Here is a 19,288-nt window from a genome sequence, read left to right as displayed (position 1 = left end):
CTTCAAGGACGGCTCTCCATCCACTAAACCTGATCGAGTAACCAACTGGTCATGACGGCATACTCCCGGACTTTACTCGTAAACGCCGGGGATGGAGGGACTTACACGCAAATTATCTCCGGAAGTCGTAGAATCTGATGGCTGAGAAATCGCGGGTATATAAAGGGTGATGATTCTGCAATAATGAGCGGTTTGGTTGTTACAATAGCACCAAAGAGAGTAGTTTGGCTGCGCGGTTTCCCTTTTCTGGATACTATAATTATACTATACAGTGACCCGTTAGCCTGCTTTGTCTTCAACCGTCATTGGATACTATTTCTCATCTTGTTAAAACATCTGGCCGAACTTGATTTTTCATTACTAGTTACTAGCGATGCCGTTCCTCGCTGGAAAGGAAATCACCCAGAATGGGTTGGGGCTTATGCGTGAGTTCTCCCTCGTTCCCTTCCCTCTTTGCTTTGTGTTTGTTTGGTCCAGGGGCTTGTCTGGTACTTGAGCTCTCATTGGAAAAGCTCGTATATTGATAAAAACATACCGCAGGTTTCACCCTGTCGGACGACGTGACACCAGATGAACAAGCATTCAAGGTCCTCAAGGCAGCGCTGGCAGCTGGCGTCAATGTATGGAACGGAGCAGACTTCTACGGGACACCCGAGAACAACTCATTGCACCTCATGAATCGCTACTTCACAGCTTATCCTGAAGATGCAGACAAGGTAATCCTTTCGATCAAGTCCGGCGTTGCGAGCATGAAGACCTTCGCTATGGACTGCTCTCCTGCCGGACTTCGCGGCTTCGTGGACAACGCCCTGAAGATCCTGGACGGCAAGAAGAAAATCGACATTTTCGGCTGTGCGAGAGTTGATCCCAATGTTCCAGTTGAAGAGAGTATTGAGGCACTAGCTGAGTTGAAGAAGGAGGGTAAGATTGGGGGTATTCAACTGTCGGAGGTGAAAGCCGAGACTATTCGCCGTGCGGCGAGCGTTGCGAAGACTGATATGCTGGAGGCGGAGGTGAGCTTATGGGCTATGGATGTTTTCCGTAATGGTGTCGCAGAGACGTGCGCGGAGCTTGGTATCCCCATTATAGCGCACACACCGCTGGGAGCGGGGATGTTGACTGGCGCGATTAAAAGCCCTGATGACTTGCCGGCGCACGATCATCATCGGTTCTTTCCTCGATTCCAGGCCGATAATCTTGCGAAGAACCTTTTGCTTGTTGATGAGCTGGAGAAGATTGCGGTTGCGAAGGGGTGCACTCCGGCTCAGTTGGCTTTGTCGTGGGTTAAAGCGCAGAGCAGAAAGCCTGGAATGCCGCTTTTTGTCCCGGTTGCGGGTGCGAGATCTGTATCCAGGGTTATTGAGAACGTGAAGGATGTCGACTTGACTGATGATGACCTTGCACAGATTGCAGTCCTTCAGGAGAAGTATCCAGTCGCAGGGGAGAGGTTTCCGCCTGCGGCAATGAAGCTGAACGAGTACTAGGCCGGGCAAATGCACGTGGGACGACCCCGGAATCAGATAGAAAAATCCTCTCTTCCAATTGAAAGCCACATCTTCCAAGTGTTTCGCGGCATTTGATAACCATCATGTAGCAAATAATCCAGTGTCTTATGCTGTGAAGGAGCTTGCTTCTCTTTCACGAATTGTAATCGCTCATGAATATACAGCCTCGATTGAGCTGGCTTTGCAAAAACTTCTTTGGCCACATATAGATGAAACAAGAGTGTTGCCGATTGGATATTGGAGACCTCATAAAGAAGCCTGCTGTTAGCCCCTGTACCAGGTATGGAGAGGCATATGTCTGTAGCAAGGGAATGCATTCGGCAGATAGACTCATGAAGTTCGGCCATGGCCCAGGAATCATTGGCGGAATTTCCTAACACCCGAGCATATTGCTCGCGTATGAGTTTCAGTAGCTGAATACGGAGAACCCGGATGTTGTTCCAGCACCTCTGTGTATTAAAGTCAGGATATATGTCCGGCTTGGTTGACGGAATGCTTGGGGGTTCAGGGCTCTGCCTTCTCGAGAAGAAAGAAGGCAGATATTTAGACAATCGATCAAGATCTTCGTCAAGTGCCTTGGCTTGATAAATGACGCCTTCCGCAGAAATGGAAGATTTCGCGGTATGCTCCAACTGTGCATAACGCATCATGATTTCCAAGAATCTCCACCTTGGTGACGATGTGTCTGCACCGGCTTCAAGAGCTTGCTGTCGCAATGCTAAGAATTGAAGTGGAATATCAGCTTCATTGGCAAGGCAATCAAGAACAACAAGCTCGGTTAGATGCAAAAACATCTTAGCGCCCCCATCGTCTGTAAATTGGCCATTCCCCCTCAAGGCCATCAGCTCAATGGCACCTTTTAGATGTCCGTTGCGAATGCATAACCCTCGTTGTTCTACGTCGGCGAGGCGTTCAAATATACTCATGAGCAACACCGAGAATAGAGTCCTATCCAACAAAGCTTCTTTTCGTGACTGGATCGCTTTTCGAGTCAAAGACAGAGCTGATCCATAGCTGTTTCGAGCATGATAGAGAGCTGGGGGATATCCCTGCAGCGACGAGAACGTGGCCATGAAAAGCGCATTGATCATGGTTTCGAGAAGAGGATAGTCGTCTGACTTGGATGGGTAAAAGACCTGCATATATGAGTATATGCCCGTTGCAGGTGTGCCTTGCACATATTGCGAGATATATAGGTGTTTTGCGCGTTGTAATACTGTCGGGAGAAGGTTCGTTGATAGAGGCCCTGAAGAAACTGGATGATCTAAAGAGCGCTTCCTCAGTACTCTCCCAGCCGTAGCAGAGGTCTCATCAAGTATCAACAAATCTGTTGACTTCTGGTAACCAGAGCATGTTAGGCCAGCGCGGGAACACTGGGAGCAGCCATCTTCTTTTTTATCGCACTAGTGAGAGGTGTGAGCCTGGCTCAGTCATGAAGTCGAAGAGTAGGAATCATCATACTTTGATATCTCGTTTGCGGCACTCCCGGCACGATTTGGAAGGCCTCCCGCGATATACCATTATGACTGATGCAAAGGAAACCTTATCATTACGGCACCAGGCTGCCGGGTTACCAGCAGGCTTATGAAGGAGAGAAGAGCCGGAGCATTTGTCTCGCAGATGATCATGTCAGATTAGTCATCGCATCGCCATCCATGGAATCTAACAAGGGGCAAAAAGACATTGGAGAGCAAAGACGAATAGTACGTACGAACTACTATGTGGCGAAATTCTAATTGGTCTTCCATCGGGTAATGGTAAACAAAGTACTCATTGCACAACTGGGGTGTTTAGTAATATCTGGTAAATGTCACTAAGTCTGCAAAAGCGATGAAGTGAAACAACCTCAACCTCCAATTACAAGCATAGCTAGTATATATTGAGATTAAATTGTACCATGAAAGCAGACATCAAGCATAAGCCCAACCGTGTCATATCTCTATACTCTTCCAGCCACGTTGTCCAAGACATCTGTCACAAGTGCAAAGTCCCTTTCTTCTTCCACCCTCCAGTTTGAGATTGCGATGCGACAAGCCGGTCTTCCTTGCCAGGAGGTTCCGGACACAAAAAGCTTAGAAGTCGCATTTATCTCCTTGGTTAAGTTGTCGTTCAACTCGTCGTCCTTTGCACTGAACAGCACTATGATATAGGTCTGGTCTTGCAACTCATCCTTGCTTGCCAACTCTGGCAAAGCATTGTACTTGGGATGATCGAATATCCAGCCTGCGATCATTCGACTAAGCCGGACTTGCTTCTGTAGCATCTCCTGATACCCAACCTGGCCATATGCCAATAGTGAGGCATACACCGGCAGCGCTCTAAACCGTCTCGAATTTTCCATACCGATGTTTAGTGGAGAAGGTATTGAGAGCGCTCCAGACTGCCCCCCAGACAAGTAGGCCGCATTTGCGTTTTGGAAAACCTTCTCAGCCTCACCAGGATGGCGACAAAGGACAAAGCCACAGTCATATGGCACGTTGAGGAATTTGTGAGCGTCACCTGCGATGGAGTCTGCTAGCTCCATACCTTCGCAACCCTTTGATATAGAAGAGAATTCGGCAGCGTTCAATATCCGGCCAAAGATTCCAAAGGCACCATCGACATGAAGCCAGGCTCCGTACTTGTCACAGAGGCTACGCAGGCTTTTCATTTCAGCCAAGCTTGACGTCGCAAAGTGTCCAGTATTGACCTCTCCACAGGAGACAGCGACGATACTCGCCTTATTGGTTTTCAGCTCTGCTTCAAGTCGTTCAAAGTCGATCTGAAGGTAATGGTTTTCCCGACAAATGCTCTTAACGTTGGCACGGCCTATGCCAAGGATTCCAGCGGCCTTTGCCAACGAAGAGTGAGGCATAGTTGAGAGAATTTGGACACCAGAGATTCCAGTAGCTTGAATGACTTCGAACAAGCCATATTCACCAACGCTATCAATATCGACTCCACTCTTCTTGGCAGCAGCGCGGAGGATAAACTCCCTCCCGCAAGCCAATCCATGAACATTGCTGGCCGTGCCCCCAGTGGTAAACGTTCCGTTATTCCAGTTGTGCCGATCCAATTTTAGAAGATCGGCAAGCAGACCGAGAGCAGTGGCTTCGACGTCTGTCGATATAGAATGCTCTGCAAGGTGCACTTGAACATTCTGATCGTAAGCTGTGACCAGATTGTCTGCAAATAGGGCTGCCGGGGTTACACCTCCAGTGATAAATCCGTAATAATTAGGACTTATGCTGCTGCGGTTGAAGGCTGGGACCAAGTCATTAAGGATATGTTGGGTGGCACTTTCGAATCCCGTTCCTTCAACAGGGAGAGACTCTGGTAGGGATGCTCTGGCTCGCGACAAGTCACTAGCACTAGGCAATACGTTGCCTGGTGTATATGTTTGGTTAAGCTCCCATAGCTTCTGATGTAATTGGCCCTGCTCTTGGGAGGTTCTTTCAATATCTCTTAGGTCCATTGCGTGAGTTGTGTCTTGGAATCAGTCAATGACTGAATTGGGTATACAACAAAGGATGAAAGTGACGGACTTGGCTGATACAGTGATTTATTGTGGATATATCCAGCTCCAGTCTTATACTGGTAAGAAAATCGTCTTGTAGTATATCCTGTAAGTGGACGTGAATAGTAGCCGGGTTGATGAGCGTGACTCAGAATACAGTACCGGCTGGACTTGCTGTATGGAGCAGAGTCGTCAAATATGCTGCAAGGATCTCCAAGACTGGGTCTGACAGTGCTAGTCACTAAAACAGCGTTATGGGGCATTTAGAGCAGCAAGTAGGCAGCACTATTGCAATGCCTCGGCGTCAGCGCTAGTAGTGTCTGACTTCAGTTGTGCAGGAAGCAAATGATAGGTGCGGTTATCTCCGAAGCGCGAAACTGCGTAAGAAATGGTGGAGAAACCAATCCTAGTACTAACGTAATCCACGGTTAGGTGGCCCACTACGGTGAGGTGGCCCATCAGTAATACTATACAAAAGAAGATAACTCAATCATTATAAGTCTGGAAGACTCAATATTACATAAATAGATTATAAATAATATAAATAACTATCTAGTACTCCTCAGAGATTTATATAAGTATGAATAGTATCTTTTTATAATATAATATATGTAATTTATCTGTAATTCTAGATATATCAATATATCTTATATAAGAAAAATTTTAAAAACTCTGGAGAAAATATATATCAATTTTTCTATTATATATTATTTATATGTGAAGTTATAACTAATCAATCTTTGTAGTGGTTGAGATATAAAAGGTTTAAAAAGGCTTCTTTTATATGGGATAACCAGATGGGCCACCTCACTGTAGTGGGCCACCTAACCGTGGATTACGTTAAAAGGAGTGATTTTGATGGGAAGCTTAATCGCGGCTCAGCATACCGTATTGTGAGGAGAAGATACCGTTACAGTTTACAGCTTCTCCCAAAGCGGAGGCTAGTAAATGGCAGACCTCCGCCGGCGGCAGTTGGACCCATCTGCCCATCTGCCCGTCACACCACCTCAATTCGCTTCGTAGGGAATTCAAGACATCTGCAATCCCATAGTCCCCATAGCTAAGAGTGCCACGACAATGGCTGCCAAGTTGATCGATCGGCGCTTCCATAATATTCCCGGTGCGTATGGATTCCCGGGTTAGGGAAAAATGTCACGCTAATGACAGGTGGGGTTATCCAGGCAGGCTCCGGGTGGCTGAATTGTTCTTCGATGTGCCTCTCAATTACAACAAGCCCACTGATGGCACTCTGAGACTGTTTGCCCGCAGTGTACGTCGTCTGGTAACGCCTGCTGAGCCAAGTGAGACCCCCAAGGACGACAAGCAGCTGCCGTTCTTGGTGTACTTGCAGGGTGGCCCTGGAATGGGATGCCGCCCCCCGCAAGAGTATGGTTGGATTGGAACAGTCCTCGAAAAGGGTTATCAGGTATATAAACCCACTGAACAGTAGTATATTTTAAGGGTTTCTTTCTCACCAAATAGGTCTTGTTCCTCGATCAACGTGGCACTGGTCTCAGTTCCACCGTCACAGCGGGCACCCTTGCTCGGCAAGGCAATGCCATCAAACAAGCAGAGTACATGAAGAACTTCCGCGCAGACAACATTGTGCGTGACTGCGAGGCTGTTCGTCGTTGCCTGATGACCGATTACCCCGAGGATAAGCGGAAATGGAGCATCATTGGCCAAAGCTTTGGTGGTTTCTGTGCCGTGACCTATCTTTCGATGTTGTATGCTAGCCCCGTCTTATGATGGTCTCAGCCGGATACTAACTAGCTATTCTACTACAAGCCCAGAAGGTCTCGCTGAGGCTTTTATCTGTGGTGGACTTCCTCCTCTCGTTGATAACCCAGACCCTGTGTATGCACGTACATACGGTAAGCAATCTACTTTGGTCCATTTAGTGCATGATGAGCTAAAACCGTACAGAAAAGGTCATCGAAAGGAACAAGGCATACTACGCCAAGTTCCCCGAAGACGTCGAAAGAGTCAAGCAAATTATCCAATACCTGAAAGACAACGAGGTCGCTCTGCCTACAGGAACACTGAGCCCGGAGCGATTCCAGCAAATGGGTATCCTGTTTGGCATGCACGGTAAGGACTTCTGAAGCGATTATTCTCCGATCCTTCTTACTAACATCTCATAGGTGGTCTTGACAGCATCCATGGTAATGGGTCCCAGCATTACTTAATACCTTTAACCCTCACTAACACGACATAGATCTCGTGCTACGTGCCTGGAACGACCTGGACGTCTTCGGCTTCCTCACCCATCCCACGCTCACCTCTATTGACAGTTTCGGCGGCATGGACAATAACATCATCTACGCTATTCTGCATGAGGCTATCTATTGCCAGGGGTGAGTCACTACCAACATTACCCCACTTATATTCTCACGAGCTAACAACATCGCTATGACAGTAAACCTTCCAACTGGTCCGCAGATAGACTACGCGCCTCCAACCCGGATTTCCAAATTGATGCCAACAAGTCTGAAATTCTCTTCACGGGTGAAATGGCAAGTGTCCCAACTTTCTTTAACCGACCGTCAACCAAATCAACAATACTAACTCATGATTACAGGTCTACAAAGACATGTTCGACTCCTACACAGAACTCAGCCAGATTCGAGATGCGGCCGACATCCTCGCCTCGACGGATGACTGGCCGGCGCTTTATGATGAAGCCCAGTTAGCACGGAACGAGGTTCCTGTCTACGCAGCCACATACATAGATGATATGTATGTCCACTTTGATCATGCGCAGAATACTGCGGCCAAGATCAAGGGTGCTAAGCAGTTCATTACGAATGTTATGTATCATAATGCCATTCGCAGCAAGTCGGATGAGCTTATTCAGCAGCTGTTCGCTCTGAGGGAGGATACTATTGATTAGAGGAATGGATCTTGGTTACTGGATCATGATATGCATGGTATTGTGTATAAATGCATTAGGTGTATCCTGGTCATATAGGAAAGTCTTGTGTAGCCTAGCTTGAGATGATATCTGATGCACTTTGGCGTGTTTGTACTAGAGATCTTTGACCAGAACATATTTCAAGGAAAGCTGTATATACCTCTATCAATGCAGGGCCAGAAACGATTAGAATACCTGGTAACCGACTGTTAGTCACTGTTCTCAACTGGAATAAGGAGCCGCTGCCTAACTCACCGCTCCGCCAATAATGAAGAGTCTCTCCTCTTCTTGATGCACCCAGTCTATTATCTTGCTTGCGCTCTGCGCCAATGCATTGCGGTTTGCATTTGCATTTGCAACGCAATAGAATTCGAACACCGGTGTCACCCATGCAAATGAGCTCGAGGATTGTGAGACACAGTGGTGGATCTTGACATGGGTGTGCTTAGCATGGATGCTTGCATGTAGGTTATTATAGGTGGACATCAGCCTGGAGGTATTGCTATTGTCAGTATTTGAGATATAATGACATAGTCGGTGGACGCGAGAACAAAGGGTTGTGCGTACCTGCGACGTCGGGATACCGAGGCAAATTCGGGGTCATACGCGGACATGGTGAATTGTACGTTGGCCCGTGACTTGTAAAGGAAGTGGTGCAGGACGGTCCCTGGAACTATGTCTGTTGTGCTGGGGCGGCCCTTGTCAACGGCTTCTCTGATGATTTTGAGACTGCCATTCTTCTCTAATTGCTGTGATTTAGGGTACTAGGTTAGCCTGCTGGCATGTTTTCATAAGAGGTATGGTCACAAACCTCGACGAATGCATCGCGCATGCCTTGCAACTCGAAGAAGCTTTCCTTATTGGCGCTTATCAGGATGATAGCAACAGACTCCTCTTTCGTGGTTGTGTCGTCGGCAGTATTGCCAGAGTCCTCTCGAAGATCGAGGAAGCTGACATACATGTAGAGGTACCCACTGCTGTTGAAGCCTGGTAGGCACACGGGAATCCAGCTCTCGCCACCACCAGCTTTAACAGCTTCGGCTTCGAAGATCATGTTGAAAAGCAGCTGCAGATCGCCCGGATGCAGAGAATGCTTCTTAGGTCGGACGACACTGACAAGCCGACCACCTGCGACGACCAAGCCATAGAGAAGGCCGCTGACCTTGGTCTTTAGAAGAGTGTTATTGATCGCTTGCCTATGAGACTTGCGGATTTTGAGACATTCTAATGCGGAAAGTAGTGTGGATGGGGAGCCTTTCGTAAAGCTGTCGGCTAACGTTGACAGAAGCGTCTCAGAGCCTTGGAGGGGCCGCTTGAGGTCGGTAGAAGGGCGGATAGAGAAGAGGTGGGTTAAGGATGGAAGGGTCAAAGTAGACAAGATTTGCATGTACAGGGCTTCCAACTGAAGTTTGAGCTGCGTTTCACTCTCAAGCATGCGACTGATCGCAGCCAGGTACAAAGGCCCCTTGTTGACCACCACGAACTTTGTATCACCGGCAGAGAAACTGCTTAGGCGGTCTTTGGAATCTTCATAGAACGAGATGATAGTCTGGATGACGCCAACATAGGTCGATATCAGACCACCGTCACCATGTCGCGTCCATATCGGTTTGCCAGCAGCTGAGAGGATAATGTAGTGTTTGCGTTTCGACTTCCAATTTTCCAGAACCAGTTCTGCACGGTTTTGTTGGTTAGCGAACGTAAGGACCGTTATCTGCGAGCTATGCATACCTTCGTTCTCCCCTTCTTCGCCAACGTCGCCCACTGGCTCGAATTCCGAGGCAAAGTCGTCTTCTACATCGTCAGCTTGGAACTCCGGGAATTGCAAGAGTCCCGTGTTAGGCTGGCGGATAAGACCAGGCTCCGTTGCCAGAAAGTCACCGAAGACATTATCGACATCGCCTAGATCTCCTTGAGGTATTGTGCTCCTGATACTAGCAGTATCGCCAGCTTCGCTTCCTCTTGGGCTGGCTAAGTGGCTGAGGCTGGCCTTAGCCTTCAGTGCGCCTTGTAAATTGCGCACAGCCAAAGTATCCTTTCCTGTATCTTGCGAAGCAACATCTGGGAGAGATACCGCCGTTGTAGCCCTGGACTGGAGAGCTGGTTGTGCAGGCTGCCGCGGTACCCGAAGAGATGCCCCTCCTTCGTCCAACAGATTCAATGTGCCTGGGCGCGGGGGAAGAGGCGGTGGCCGTTCATCGAGAACGGTGCTGTGATCACCGCCAGTAGATTCTGTAGATCCCGTAGTCGCTTGTTCGGATAATGGGGAGTCGTCGTCTCGGGGAGTCGGCGCTTGCGCAATGCCATGATCGGGGGTGTCCTGCGACGGACCGGGGTCCGTCGAATCCATAGTACTCTCAGCTCACGCGCACCGGGAGTTGCCTCAGCCGCGTTCTAGCTGGGATCATTTAGAAATCGAGTTCGTAGCAAAGACGAGTATCCTAGCTCTGGAGAATAAGTCCACAGACGCCATAGAAATGATGAGGAATATGTCGCATGGTGGGGATTGCAAGGCCGCGATTGCGACAGCGGCGGGCGGGAGGAGGAGGAAACAAGCATAGTTTAGATTGAGCGACCGAAGGGAAGGAAGAAGATGGAGCCTCCCGGCGGAGCTCCCCAAAGGCGGGCGGGTCAACGCCAGATAGACGGAAACATGGCCGCCTGGCCCTTTCGCAACATCAGCTCCAACCAGTCAGACCAAAACTAGCACTCCCACCCCCAGTTTGGCCCGATGCACAAGATATGATGAGGCGCGATCTGCAGTCACATTTGCACGACAGAATCAACCATCCGACAATCGCACCATGAGCCTTGATCCGAGCTCGTTTCCGAGGTCGAATTCCCCCGCAAGCTCCGAAAGCTCTCTCACGCGCTCCCGACTACGGGGGAAAGAAGGTTGGCCACTCTTGGTCGTACAGATTATTATACTGCATACTGATATATGTGATATTTCTAGAGCCGCTGAAGAAGGATAAGAATTATCGCCGTTATGCGTCTACCGTTGAACGAGCACTGTCACTATTCGATACTGCTTTGCAGGAATGGGCGGATTACATCTCCTTCCTGAGCCGGTTGCTCAAGGTACGATGCATAATATGCCAGGGGCGGTGATGCACTTTACTGATGGCTATTTTCATAGGCACTTCAATCCCATCCTTCGGATATGCCCATTGTGCCTCACAAACTACTGGTTGCGAAACGACTTTCCCAATGCCTTAACCCTTCCTTGCCGTCCGGTGTCCACCAGAAGGCTCTTGAAGTCTATACGTACATTTTTAATCTGATCAAGGTTCGCATTTACTACTCAGATTTCTACATAATTTGATTACCTGCTTCTTGCTAACGTATGTCTTTGGTGCCTTAGCCGGAAGGATTGTCGCACGACCTGCCCTTATACCTCCCTGGTATCGCGCCCACTTTGACGTTCGCCTCGCTCACTGTCCGCCCCCTCTTTCTGTCTCTTGTGGAAACATATATTTGCAACCTCGAACCATGGGCAATCCGACCGGCCCTCAAGGCCATCCTTTTGGCCCTCCTGCCAGGGTTAGAAGAAGAAACAAGCGATGACTTTGACCCTACCATGCGACTCGTCAACAAGTTCCGCGACATCGCGAGTAAGATGGATACATATAAACAGGAAGCAGAGTCTAGTCCAAGCGGTCACTACTTTTGGCAGTGCTTGTTCCTGGCGTCCATAACTAGCCCTAGCCGACGTTCGGGTGTACTTGCCTACTTGAACCGTTACCTACCTAAGCTGGGCATCACAGATCGCAGGCCGAGCAAAAGTGAAGTGAGCGAAGCTAAGGATCTACCTCATGAGATCTCTGTGGCAGCGGATTCAGTAATCCTGCCGGAACCCGGTTTGTTGATACGGTGTTTCGCAACTGGACTAGCAGACGAACAAGTCCTTGTCCAGCGGAATTTCCTTGATCTGCTAGTGACACATATACCCCTGAGCTCACCTATTTTGCAAGCTAGAATCACCAAGGATGATCTTCAGAAACTGATTCTCGCAGCTGTGGGGGTTGTATCTCGACGAGACATGAGTCTGAACAGAAGGTTATGGGCCTGGCTCCTTGGTCCTGAGCCTGCAAACGATCGGCCATCCTTCGAGGCGCGCAATTCTATATCGGATAGCGCTTCTCAACCGGTCCCTGATGCCCAAGAAATTTCACATTCCGAATACTTTAGTCGATTCGGATTGACTCCGCTGGTGAACGGTCTTCTTGGAATGATCGAGAAAGATACCGAAGTACCCGCAGAGAAAACGAGGCCTTTTCGCATCTCGCTGTCGCTGATGGATCGATGGGAGGTTGGCGGCTATATTGTACCGGAAGTATTCCTGCCGATCATGCGAAGTGTCCAGGCTTTCGAATCGAAAGCGTCAAAACCTCATTTCGAGGAAGTTTTTCGCAGTGCCAGTTCTTTCTTCGATGGCGTAGAGAGTGGCGTCATTTTCTCCGAACTTATGTATCTGATTGACTGGAAGTCCAAGGACTTGACCTCTGGGCATGACAAGGTGCTGAAAAATCTGGATCTTGCGCATTTCATTCTCGAGAACTTCAATGTGCGCGAAGAGGACATGGTACTTGCACATGTGCCTTTGCTGACTCTCGCCACAATCATCAAATCGAGCGAACTCTCTCCGGAAAAGAGTCCTAACTTGGACCAAGAGCGGCTGCGTGCCGTAGCAACTGGGCTGTCCCGTGTTATGACTTCCTTATCGGGCTTACTCACTGAGAGGGCGTTCGCGAAGAAGTCTGATACCCATAAGGCAGATGGCTCCAAGTCCGATGTACCTGGCTCACAAATTTTGAGTAGGATACATGCCTTTTATGAACAGAGCAAACAGAGTCTTGATCCTCAGCCGCTTCCATTCGCCCCCAAGCACCTTGGGGAACTCATCATCAGGAATGCCTACGAACAAGCTATTGAGGCTCTCGATGGCCGCGGCGATGCGACACAGATGCATGAACGTATAAGCCTTCTTATTGTCATGTTGAAGAAGCTTCCAAAAACAAAGATTCTGCGCGATAGACGCCTTTACTTGGCACTATGTGATCGTGTTCGCGCTGATCAAGTGGAGACATCCACCGCCTCCTTCGCAGCCATCTCCTCGATTGCATCCGCCATTACGAGCATGTATTTTATCCATAGCCCTGGGTACTACATGAGTTACGAGGATGTATCTGACTTGATTCCCACCCTTGTCAACCGGCTATGGCAATATCTTTCGCCACTGAACCCTAAGTTTCATGTCGAGGCAGTTCGCTCATTGTGGCATTTGCATTCTGTTTCATGGACCGATCATCTGGTCGAGGCTGCGATCACTTCTCTGATGGTGGACAAGTCGAACGGGCATCGTCAATCATCGTCGGCAGAACAAGCAGGGAGGTACTTTGTTCTCTGGTCTCACAGTCACCACGGTACATACGAGCTCCCTCCGAAGCAGTTGCATAATGTGTCACAGCTGGGAATCTTTTACCAGTCATCGATGCTCGAACGCCCTCTCTTTATCGTTTTGGACTTGCTCAATCAGGGCGTAAATGAAGCCTCTCAGGTCGTACACCGCTGGCTTGAAGACCTGTCTTCCATACATAAGTACGTTTGCACCCCACTTCCAGTCTCTCCCATATTACTTTACTGTTTGACATTGGTTTGAAAACTCTGCTTTGAACAAGTGCTTATGCTCTATAGAGTTTTCCGCATGGTAGTTTCGAGGCTTGATCGTCTATTCCAGCAGTCAGAGAACGCAGAGCCAGACACTGCGAATCCCACTGTATCTCCAGACGACTACAGAGAGTGCAGCTATCTACTACAGACAATATCCAATGTCATATCAACGCTTTCACATAATGGATGGATCAGCTTGCTCACCCAGACGTTGGTACAAACAGAGAAGCACAAGGATACTCCAACATCTGAAGGTCGGTTCTAACAAGCATTCCTGTGACCAAGTTTCTGATGATAGTTGCAGATAACTCTGGAGCCCAGAGCCTACATGCGGTCATTTTCCAGGCCTCTCTCAGAGTGGTTAGCGGACATACGACGGCTGCTCATCAGGGCGTGGATGAGATCAAACTGCAACAAACTGCGCTGCTTGTGATGCGTCAACTTCTTCTTGGCCCCGGGGCCGAGGAGGTGGCCGAATCTGGAATTGACTCCTTCCTTGTCGATAGGCTGTCCAGCGTGCTCGATAACGGTGGTAGTGTCGGTATTCAAGCAGCACTTATCGACACTCTTCTCGCAGCGCTGAAGGTTCGATTTGCTCAAGCGTACCTGCCACCACCCCCACCACGCCCAAAGCATCAAAGGACTGCCTCTCGAGAGCGTCTAACAAGTCCTTCTATCTTATCCTTCACAAGCGACAAACCTGATAAGTCTCTTGCATTGCCACCTCTACCCCAGCCCCCTCAGCAACTATTGGAGTGCCTTCTAAAAGGCATAAGCTCTCCAAACTCCAGGGAGATAGTGGAGAGGTGGACAATACTGCTTTGCGAAGTACTTCCGCTTTATGCAGGATCCATCTTCCAGATAATCCTGATGTTAGTGGAATGCTTTTGTAAGGAAATCCAATTGGCATATGCAAGTCTTCAGCTATCTTTCAAGCGCACCGAGGGTTGGCCCGAAGATCGCTCTGAACACGCTACGATCGCTCTACTCACCGGTCTCGAGACTTGCATCGCAACTGCCCACGAGCGTCTGCTGTCAGAAGAAGCAAATGTACCTACTGCCAAGAGCCCGGACCAGAATCATGGGTTCTTTGGAAACATGGTCTCAGGAGTCTTCGCGTCTGAACAGAGTCATGCTCGGTCCAGCGCGGCCAATAACCGCCTCACCGTTTTGCTTTGCTTCCAGGACGCTGTGCGACTTTGTTTTTCGATATGGTCGTGGGGCGCGGTAGAACGAAGCACACTCCCTCAAGACCCGGAGTCGTTGGCATCTTTTCAATATACATCCTTGCGCATGAGGAATAGATCGCGTCGGATATTGGAACACTTGTTCACGGCCGAGGCACTTGAATGTCTTGAAACTGCGGTAGAGGTATGGACGAAGTCAGACAGCGACACTTCGTCTTTGATCATCAGTTTGCTCCACACGCTGGATGGATCTCGTCCAAAGATCACAATACCAGCTGTATTCAACTCTATCTACACGCGAACCAACCCCGCCGCATTGGAACCCAACCGCAAGTCCACCTTGACCGCAAGCCTTACGGAGTCTGAGCTAGCAGGTTTCCTAGTGACCTACGCCAGGTCACTTGACGATGATGTTTTGGATGAGATTTGGGCAGATTGCACCACCTTCTTACGAGATGTTTTGAGCAATCCTTTTCCGCATAGGCAGATCCTTCCGCGATTAGTGGAATTCGCAGCGATCCTTGGGGCGAAGTTGGAGAATACGAGCTTCGGAGAAGATCGACGGATGAGGAAGGAGTTAGGAGTATGTTTCATCTAATTTTGACTTTGACGTGGCTATGCTGACAACCTTAGGATGTACTCCTCCGTCTCCTGACGGCAATATTCACCAGCAAACCCATGGGTCTCTCCCAAGAGTCAGCACTTCTCGGCCGGGCGTCTATTGACTATGACAGTGGATCGCTGCCACATGTTGGGCCTGATGACCTGCTCAGCATTCTTGCTGCCTCTATGCCCGCATTTACAACAACCTTGGGCGATTCGGATCGTATTACTACCGCGGTGTCTGGGATATCTACTCATATCATCGGGCCGCTCTTTCGCGCACGCCTCTTTCCGAATAACGTTAGTCGGAATTTTATGGCGCTCCTCCAGCACATAGCAAAAATCCCCGCTGCTTCCAAGATTTGGAAGAAGGATATCTCTGATGCCTTCAACGACCCGAAATTCTTCGGAATGCAGCTTGATTTGGTGAAAGACGGCTGGGTAAACCTTTTGCGGCAATGGGTGCTCGCCGACAAAGATCGAATGTCTGAGTTGATGTCCCGACTCACTCCGCCAAGTACTGCAGGCATCATGTTTGGCGTTGGAGCTTCTGCTGCCCGTCTAGAAGCGGATCGAAAGGCGCAATTGAATCTCCGCAGGATAAGCCTCCTCATCCTGTCAGCCAACACTGACTACTTTGTTGCAGAGCTACCTGCACTCCTTCAGAAGTTGGAAGATCTCTTGGGCGCGACTAGTTCCTCGTCCCCATCTTCTACGACCAGGTCCGAGGTTTTCATGGTTTTGCGCGCCCTTGCCCTTAAGTGCACAGCCACTACTCTGGCCCCCTTTTGGCCGTTGATGAATTCTGAGCTCCAGGAGGCCATCTCAGCGGTCTCAGTAGGCCAGCAGCAGGAGGTGTACAACCCGTATGCGCTGCTACAAGCGTGTAAGCTGCTGGATACTTTGCTCATCCTCGCGCCTGATGACTTTCAACTTCTCGAATGGCTTTATGTGACCGACACCATAGATGCGGTCTACCCTCCGGAGCGCTTTGAACCCATGGCACTCGCGGACGAAATCTCGCAGAGCTTGGGAGCGCGCGGATCGGCCTCGTCGGATGGACTCGGGGAGACGGCCGATCTCAGCCAGGGTGTGAAACAGCCAAGCCTGACTGCTGACTGGATTCGCGAAACGGCAAAGGATGAGATTGTTGAGCGAGTCCTTCGGCCGTTCTTTGATCAGCTCAGCATCCATGCATTCGAGAGCACGTATAGCATGGGCCATCCGCGGTTGGACGTCTGCCGAGACGACCTGTTAGCGGATTTGTTCAACGAAAGTACGATGGCCAACTAACAGCGTCATTCATTTATTTCCAGTTCCTGTTACCTAGCGAGCCTCTCTTGTATTATACCCAATGCCTGTATGCCAGACTCCGCGCTGTCCGTAACAACCGAGGTCTACGATCTCTGCCTTACTATAGTAGATAAAAACTGTCTTTTCCAGTATTTGCCATTGGACGCAAAATGGTATGTATCAAGCAGGTCGTATCCATGGAACAATCCAGTAGCATCTCCGCACGTAGCCCAGCCACTAATAGTACTTGTGATCCATCGTAGGCGGCAAATACAATAACCAGCAGCATAGTTGGGGTGAAGGAGATCGGAAAACGCGCCGTGGATAATTGGGCCGGCAGCAGCCGCAGTCTCCGCCCAAAACAGCACCGCCAACGTCACTCATCCCAAGCTCTCCCCGGCGCCCCCAACTTCATCTCCTTTCAAACGTGAGAAGAAACCTGATGATTTTGCCTAGCAATGCTCTGTGCTGATCGCAACTGCAGATCATCAAATAATTTATGACCATGAACGCGTGCAAGAGAATGTTGCCTGGCCTGCGCTCCGTCGCAACCAAGTCGGCATTTGTCCCGGCGCGGAGCTTTTCGGTCTCTCCCTTCATGAAGGAAGCGGCGCACACTCTGCCTACGAAGAAGCCCGTGGGCGCGTTTCGCGGGGGGTTGGTTTATCCTGGACTGCGCTTCTACCCAAGGTTTATAAGCTTACTGATCATGAACTAGTCTGTTCGGATTCCTTACTGGCGCGATTGCTGCCAGCGCCGGAGTCTACTTCTATGTCCTGGGCGAGTACAGGATTGCGAACGAGATGCTGACAGAAGATATCATCGTACGTATATGATTATCCCCCCAGATAGTCCTATAAGAGCTACTAATAAGGTAATCAGGCTCTTCAAGGAGCTACACAAAAGCTGCAGACGTACATTGGTGAACTAGAAAGGAAGGTGGACCAGCTGCAGAAGAAGAAATAGGCTTGAACATTCTCATTAATGCTGAACTTATTACCCCGTTCATTCAATCCTTTTTTTTGTTTACTCTGCGACAAACGTATTCCCTTTTGCTGTTCTATCGCGCAATTTCATCTTCGGTTCTTAGCATCAATCATGTTGTTTAGTTGCAATTGCAGGGTCTGGCACGGATGAGCGCCAGGAGTAAAACAGCGATGGAGGATCGTGTAATGAAACCAGCAGCCCTGCATACAAACAGTGTCTATCTATATGTACACTAATACCAGCCATGTATGTCTTCTTCAAACATCTAGTAGTATATCAACCAGTTGGCGGCGAGTCGCTGGCGTCATCGAGCCAAAGCTCCCTGCAAACAAGACAAACTCCGGCACGGGATCATCTCCGGTCTCTCGAACCATCCATCCATTTTCGCGGAGATTCAAATCCATCCCATCCAAGTCCATCATCGCCTCTAAACACCCTGAACCGAACAATGCCCTCCATTTTCTCCTAATCATGTATCACGTCGAACTCCTCCCCAACAGCACAACCACCCACGCCACTCCCGGGTGGACCTACGTTCCCGATCGCGGTTTCGACCCAGCCAAAGCCGCCATCACGCCCGCCATCGGCCGCAAACGCGGAATCCGCGATCCAGGCCGAGCGGACCTCTCCTCACGACAGAACAATGCCATCGTTCGACATCTCGCGGAGCTGGATCGCGAGAATCATCGCGACGTGCAGATCTCAATTCCAGTAAAACAGAAGGATGCGTCTGGTCGAGGTATGCCATACACACACACATACACACATCCTACATTCACGAAACACTCACATGCTAACCTACAACCCCCAGGCACAAGAGGCAAAGTTACCTCCAACGTCCGCCGAATCCTCCAATCCCAAAAGACCTTCCGCAACTACCTCGACGACGAAGAAGCCGCTCTAGCGCAGCAAGCATCCACCCAGCAAACCCAACAACAAACCTCCTCCTCCACCTCCTCCTCGCACCGCCCCTCCATCAACAAAATCACCAAACCGGGCTCTTCCTCTCGTCGCAGCTCAACGCCCCTAACAGCAGTACCAACACCTAAGCCCGATACCTCCTCGCGCAGTAATCGCAAAGCACAACAACGCCCCTCCTCCACCGCCCCGACCTCCTCCCGCGCCTCAACAGTAACCACCGCCGCCGAAACAGAAACAGAAACACCAGCACCCGACAAAGACCAACCCCAAGATAAAGACAACACCGAAGAAAAGGTGGAGAAGGAGGGGGAGGTGCAGCAAAACCCCCATGAACTGATCAAATCCGAACACGACAACGACCCCCTTTTGAAATCATATATTCCCTCCGCGCCCTCGGAACGTATCATGCAGGCTTTGCTCGCAGAACCGCCGTTGACGTATCATGCATCGCGCGCTGGCCCGCCGATCGCGAGGAAGTCGCCGCGGTATTTCTGCTGTATGTGTGGGTATTGGGGGAAGATTCGGTGCAAGAATTGTCATTTGAGGACTTGTGGGTTAGGGTGTTATAAGGTGCATGAGGATTCGAGGTGCGGGGCGTTTTTCTAGTCGGGGTGAGGGGAGATAGTTTTGGGGGGAATAAGATGACTAGGGGGTAAGAAGGTGGCAGTGTTCAGACAGTACTGCACTATCAGCCTTTGAGTCTATACTC

General features: G+C 49.7%; 8 protein-coding genes across 8 annotated transcripts; 5 read left to right on the top strand and 3 right to left on the bottom strand.

Moving 5' to 3' along the window:
- Positions 1–373: 373 nt before the first annotated feature.
- Positions 374–1,484, top strand: BO79DRAFT_192795 (aldo/keto reductase family protein; the record flags this gene model as incomplete). Its single annotated transcript, XM_025680922.1, has 2 exons — positions 374–425; positions 541–1,484. 2 exons carry the CDS (start codon positions 374–376, stop codon positions 1,482–1,484), a joined length of 996 nt encoding a protein of 331 aa, XP_025541157.1.
- Positions 1,485–1,500: 16 nt separating this feature from the next.
- On the bottom strand, positions 1,501–3,073 carry BO79DRAFT_7767 (Zn(II)2Cys6 transcription factor domain-containing protein). The gene is made up of 2 exons (XM_025689728.1): positions 2,967–3,073; positions 1,501–2,908 (listed from the first exon to the last, which is right to left on the bottom strand). Exons 1-2 carry the CDS (start codon positions 3,024–3,026, stop codon positions 1,517–1,519), a joined length of 1,452 nt encoding a protein of 483 aa, XP_025541156.1. The 5' UTR covers positions 3,027–3,073; the 3' UTR covers positions 1,501–1,516.
- A 208-nt stretch (positions 3,074–3,281) lies between these two features.
- On the bottom strand, positions 3,282–5,145 carry BO79DRAFT_192789 (pyridoxal phosphate-dependent decarboxylase family protein). Its single transcript, XM_025680921.1, has one exon. It carries the CDS (start codon positions 4,957–4,959, stop codon positions 3,445–3,447), a length of 1,515 nt encoding a protein of 504 aa, XP_025541155.1. The 5' UTR covers positions 4,960–5,145; the 3' UTR covers positions 3,282–3,444.
- An 888-nt stretch (positions 5,146–6,033) lies between these two features.
- On the top strand, positions 6,034–8,066 carry BO79DRAFT_171040 (proline iminopeptidase). The gene is made up of 9 exons (XM_025679556.1): positions 6,034–6,121; positions 6,183–6,427; positions 6,484–6,728; positions 6,790–6,875; positions 6,928–7,092; positions 7,146–7,166; positions 7,220–7,358; positions 7,421–7,517; positions 7,583–8,066. Exons 1-9 carry the CDS (start codon positions 6,079–6,081, stop codon positions 7,892–7,894), a joined length of 1,353 nt encoding a protein of 450 aa, XP_025541154.1. The 5' UTR covers positions 6,034–6,078; the 3' UTR covers positions 7,895–8,066.
- On the bottom strand, positions 7,998–10,442 carry BO79DRAFT_7753 (guanine nucleotide exchange factor MON1). Its single transcript, XM_025689725.1, has 5 exons — positions 9,647–10,442; positions 8,727–9,589; positions 8,483–8,664; positions 8,171–8,405; positions 7,998–8,110 (listed from the first exon to the last, which is right to left on the bottom strand). Exons 1-5 carry the CDS (start codon positions 10,263–10,265, stop codon positions 8,102–8,104), a joined length of 1,908 nt encoding a protein of 635 aa, XP_025541153.1. The 5' UTR covers positions 10,266–10,442; the 3' UTR covers positions 7,998–8,101.
- A 171-nt stretch (positions 10,443–10,613) lies between these two features.
- Positions 10,614–16,754, top strand: BO79DRAFT_286716 (cellular morphogenesis regulator DopA). The gene is made up of 7 exons (XM_025688497.1): positions 10,614–10,810; positions 10,872–10,996; positions 11,055–11,204; positions 11,280–13,516; positions 13,613–13,842; positions 13,893–15,358; positions 15,409–16,754. Exons 1-7 carry the CDS (start codon positions 10,720–10,722, stop codon positions 16,669–16,671), a joined length of 5,562 nt encoding a protein of 1,853 aa, XP_025541152.1. The 5' UTR covers positions 10,614–10,719; the 3' UTR covers positions 16,672–16,754.
- A 416-nt stretch (positions 16,755–17,170) lies between these two features.
- Positions 17,171–17,637, top strand: BO79DRAFT_227231 (uncharacterized protein; the record flags this gene model as incomplete). Its single annotated transcript, XM_025683866.1, has 3 exons — positions 17,171–17,328; positions 17,390–17,495; positions 17,554–17,637. The coding sequence occupies 3 exons, from the start codon at positions 17,171–17,173 to the stop codon at positions 17,635–17,637; spliced, it is 348 nt and encodes a 115-aa protein (XP_025541151.1).
- Positions 17,638–18,099: 462 nt separating this feature from the next.
- Positions 18,100–19,185, top strand: BO79DRAFT_244641 (putative HIT finger domain protein; the record flags this gene model as incomplete). The annotated part of the gene is made up of 2 exons (XM_025685397.1): positions 18,100–18,397; positions 18,470–19,185. The coding sequence occupies exons 1-2, from the start codon at positions 18,130–18,132 to the stop codon at positions 19,183–19,185; spliced, it is 984 nt and encodes a 327-aa protein (XP_025541150.1). The 5' UTR covers positions 18,100–18,129.
- Positions 19,186–19,288: the final 103 nt, after the last annotated feature.

The sequence above is a fragment of the Aspergillus costaricaensis genome (assembly GCF_003184835.1).
Source record: "Aspergillus costaricaensis CBS 115574 unplaced genomic scaffold BO79scaffold_11, whole genome shotgun sequence".
NCBI classification, from domain to species: domain Eukaryota; kingdom Fungi; phylum Ascomycota; class Eurotiomycetes; order Eurotiales; family Aspergillaceae; genus Aspergillus; species Aspergillus costaricensis.
This window is presented reverse-complemented; position numbering and strand designations above follow the sequence as displayed.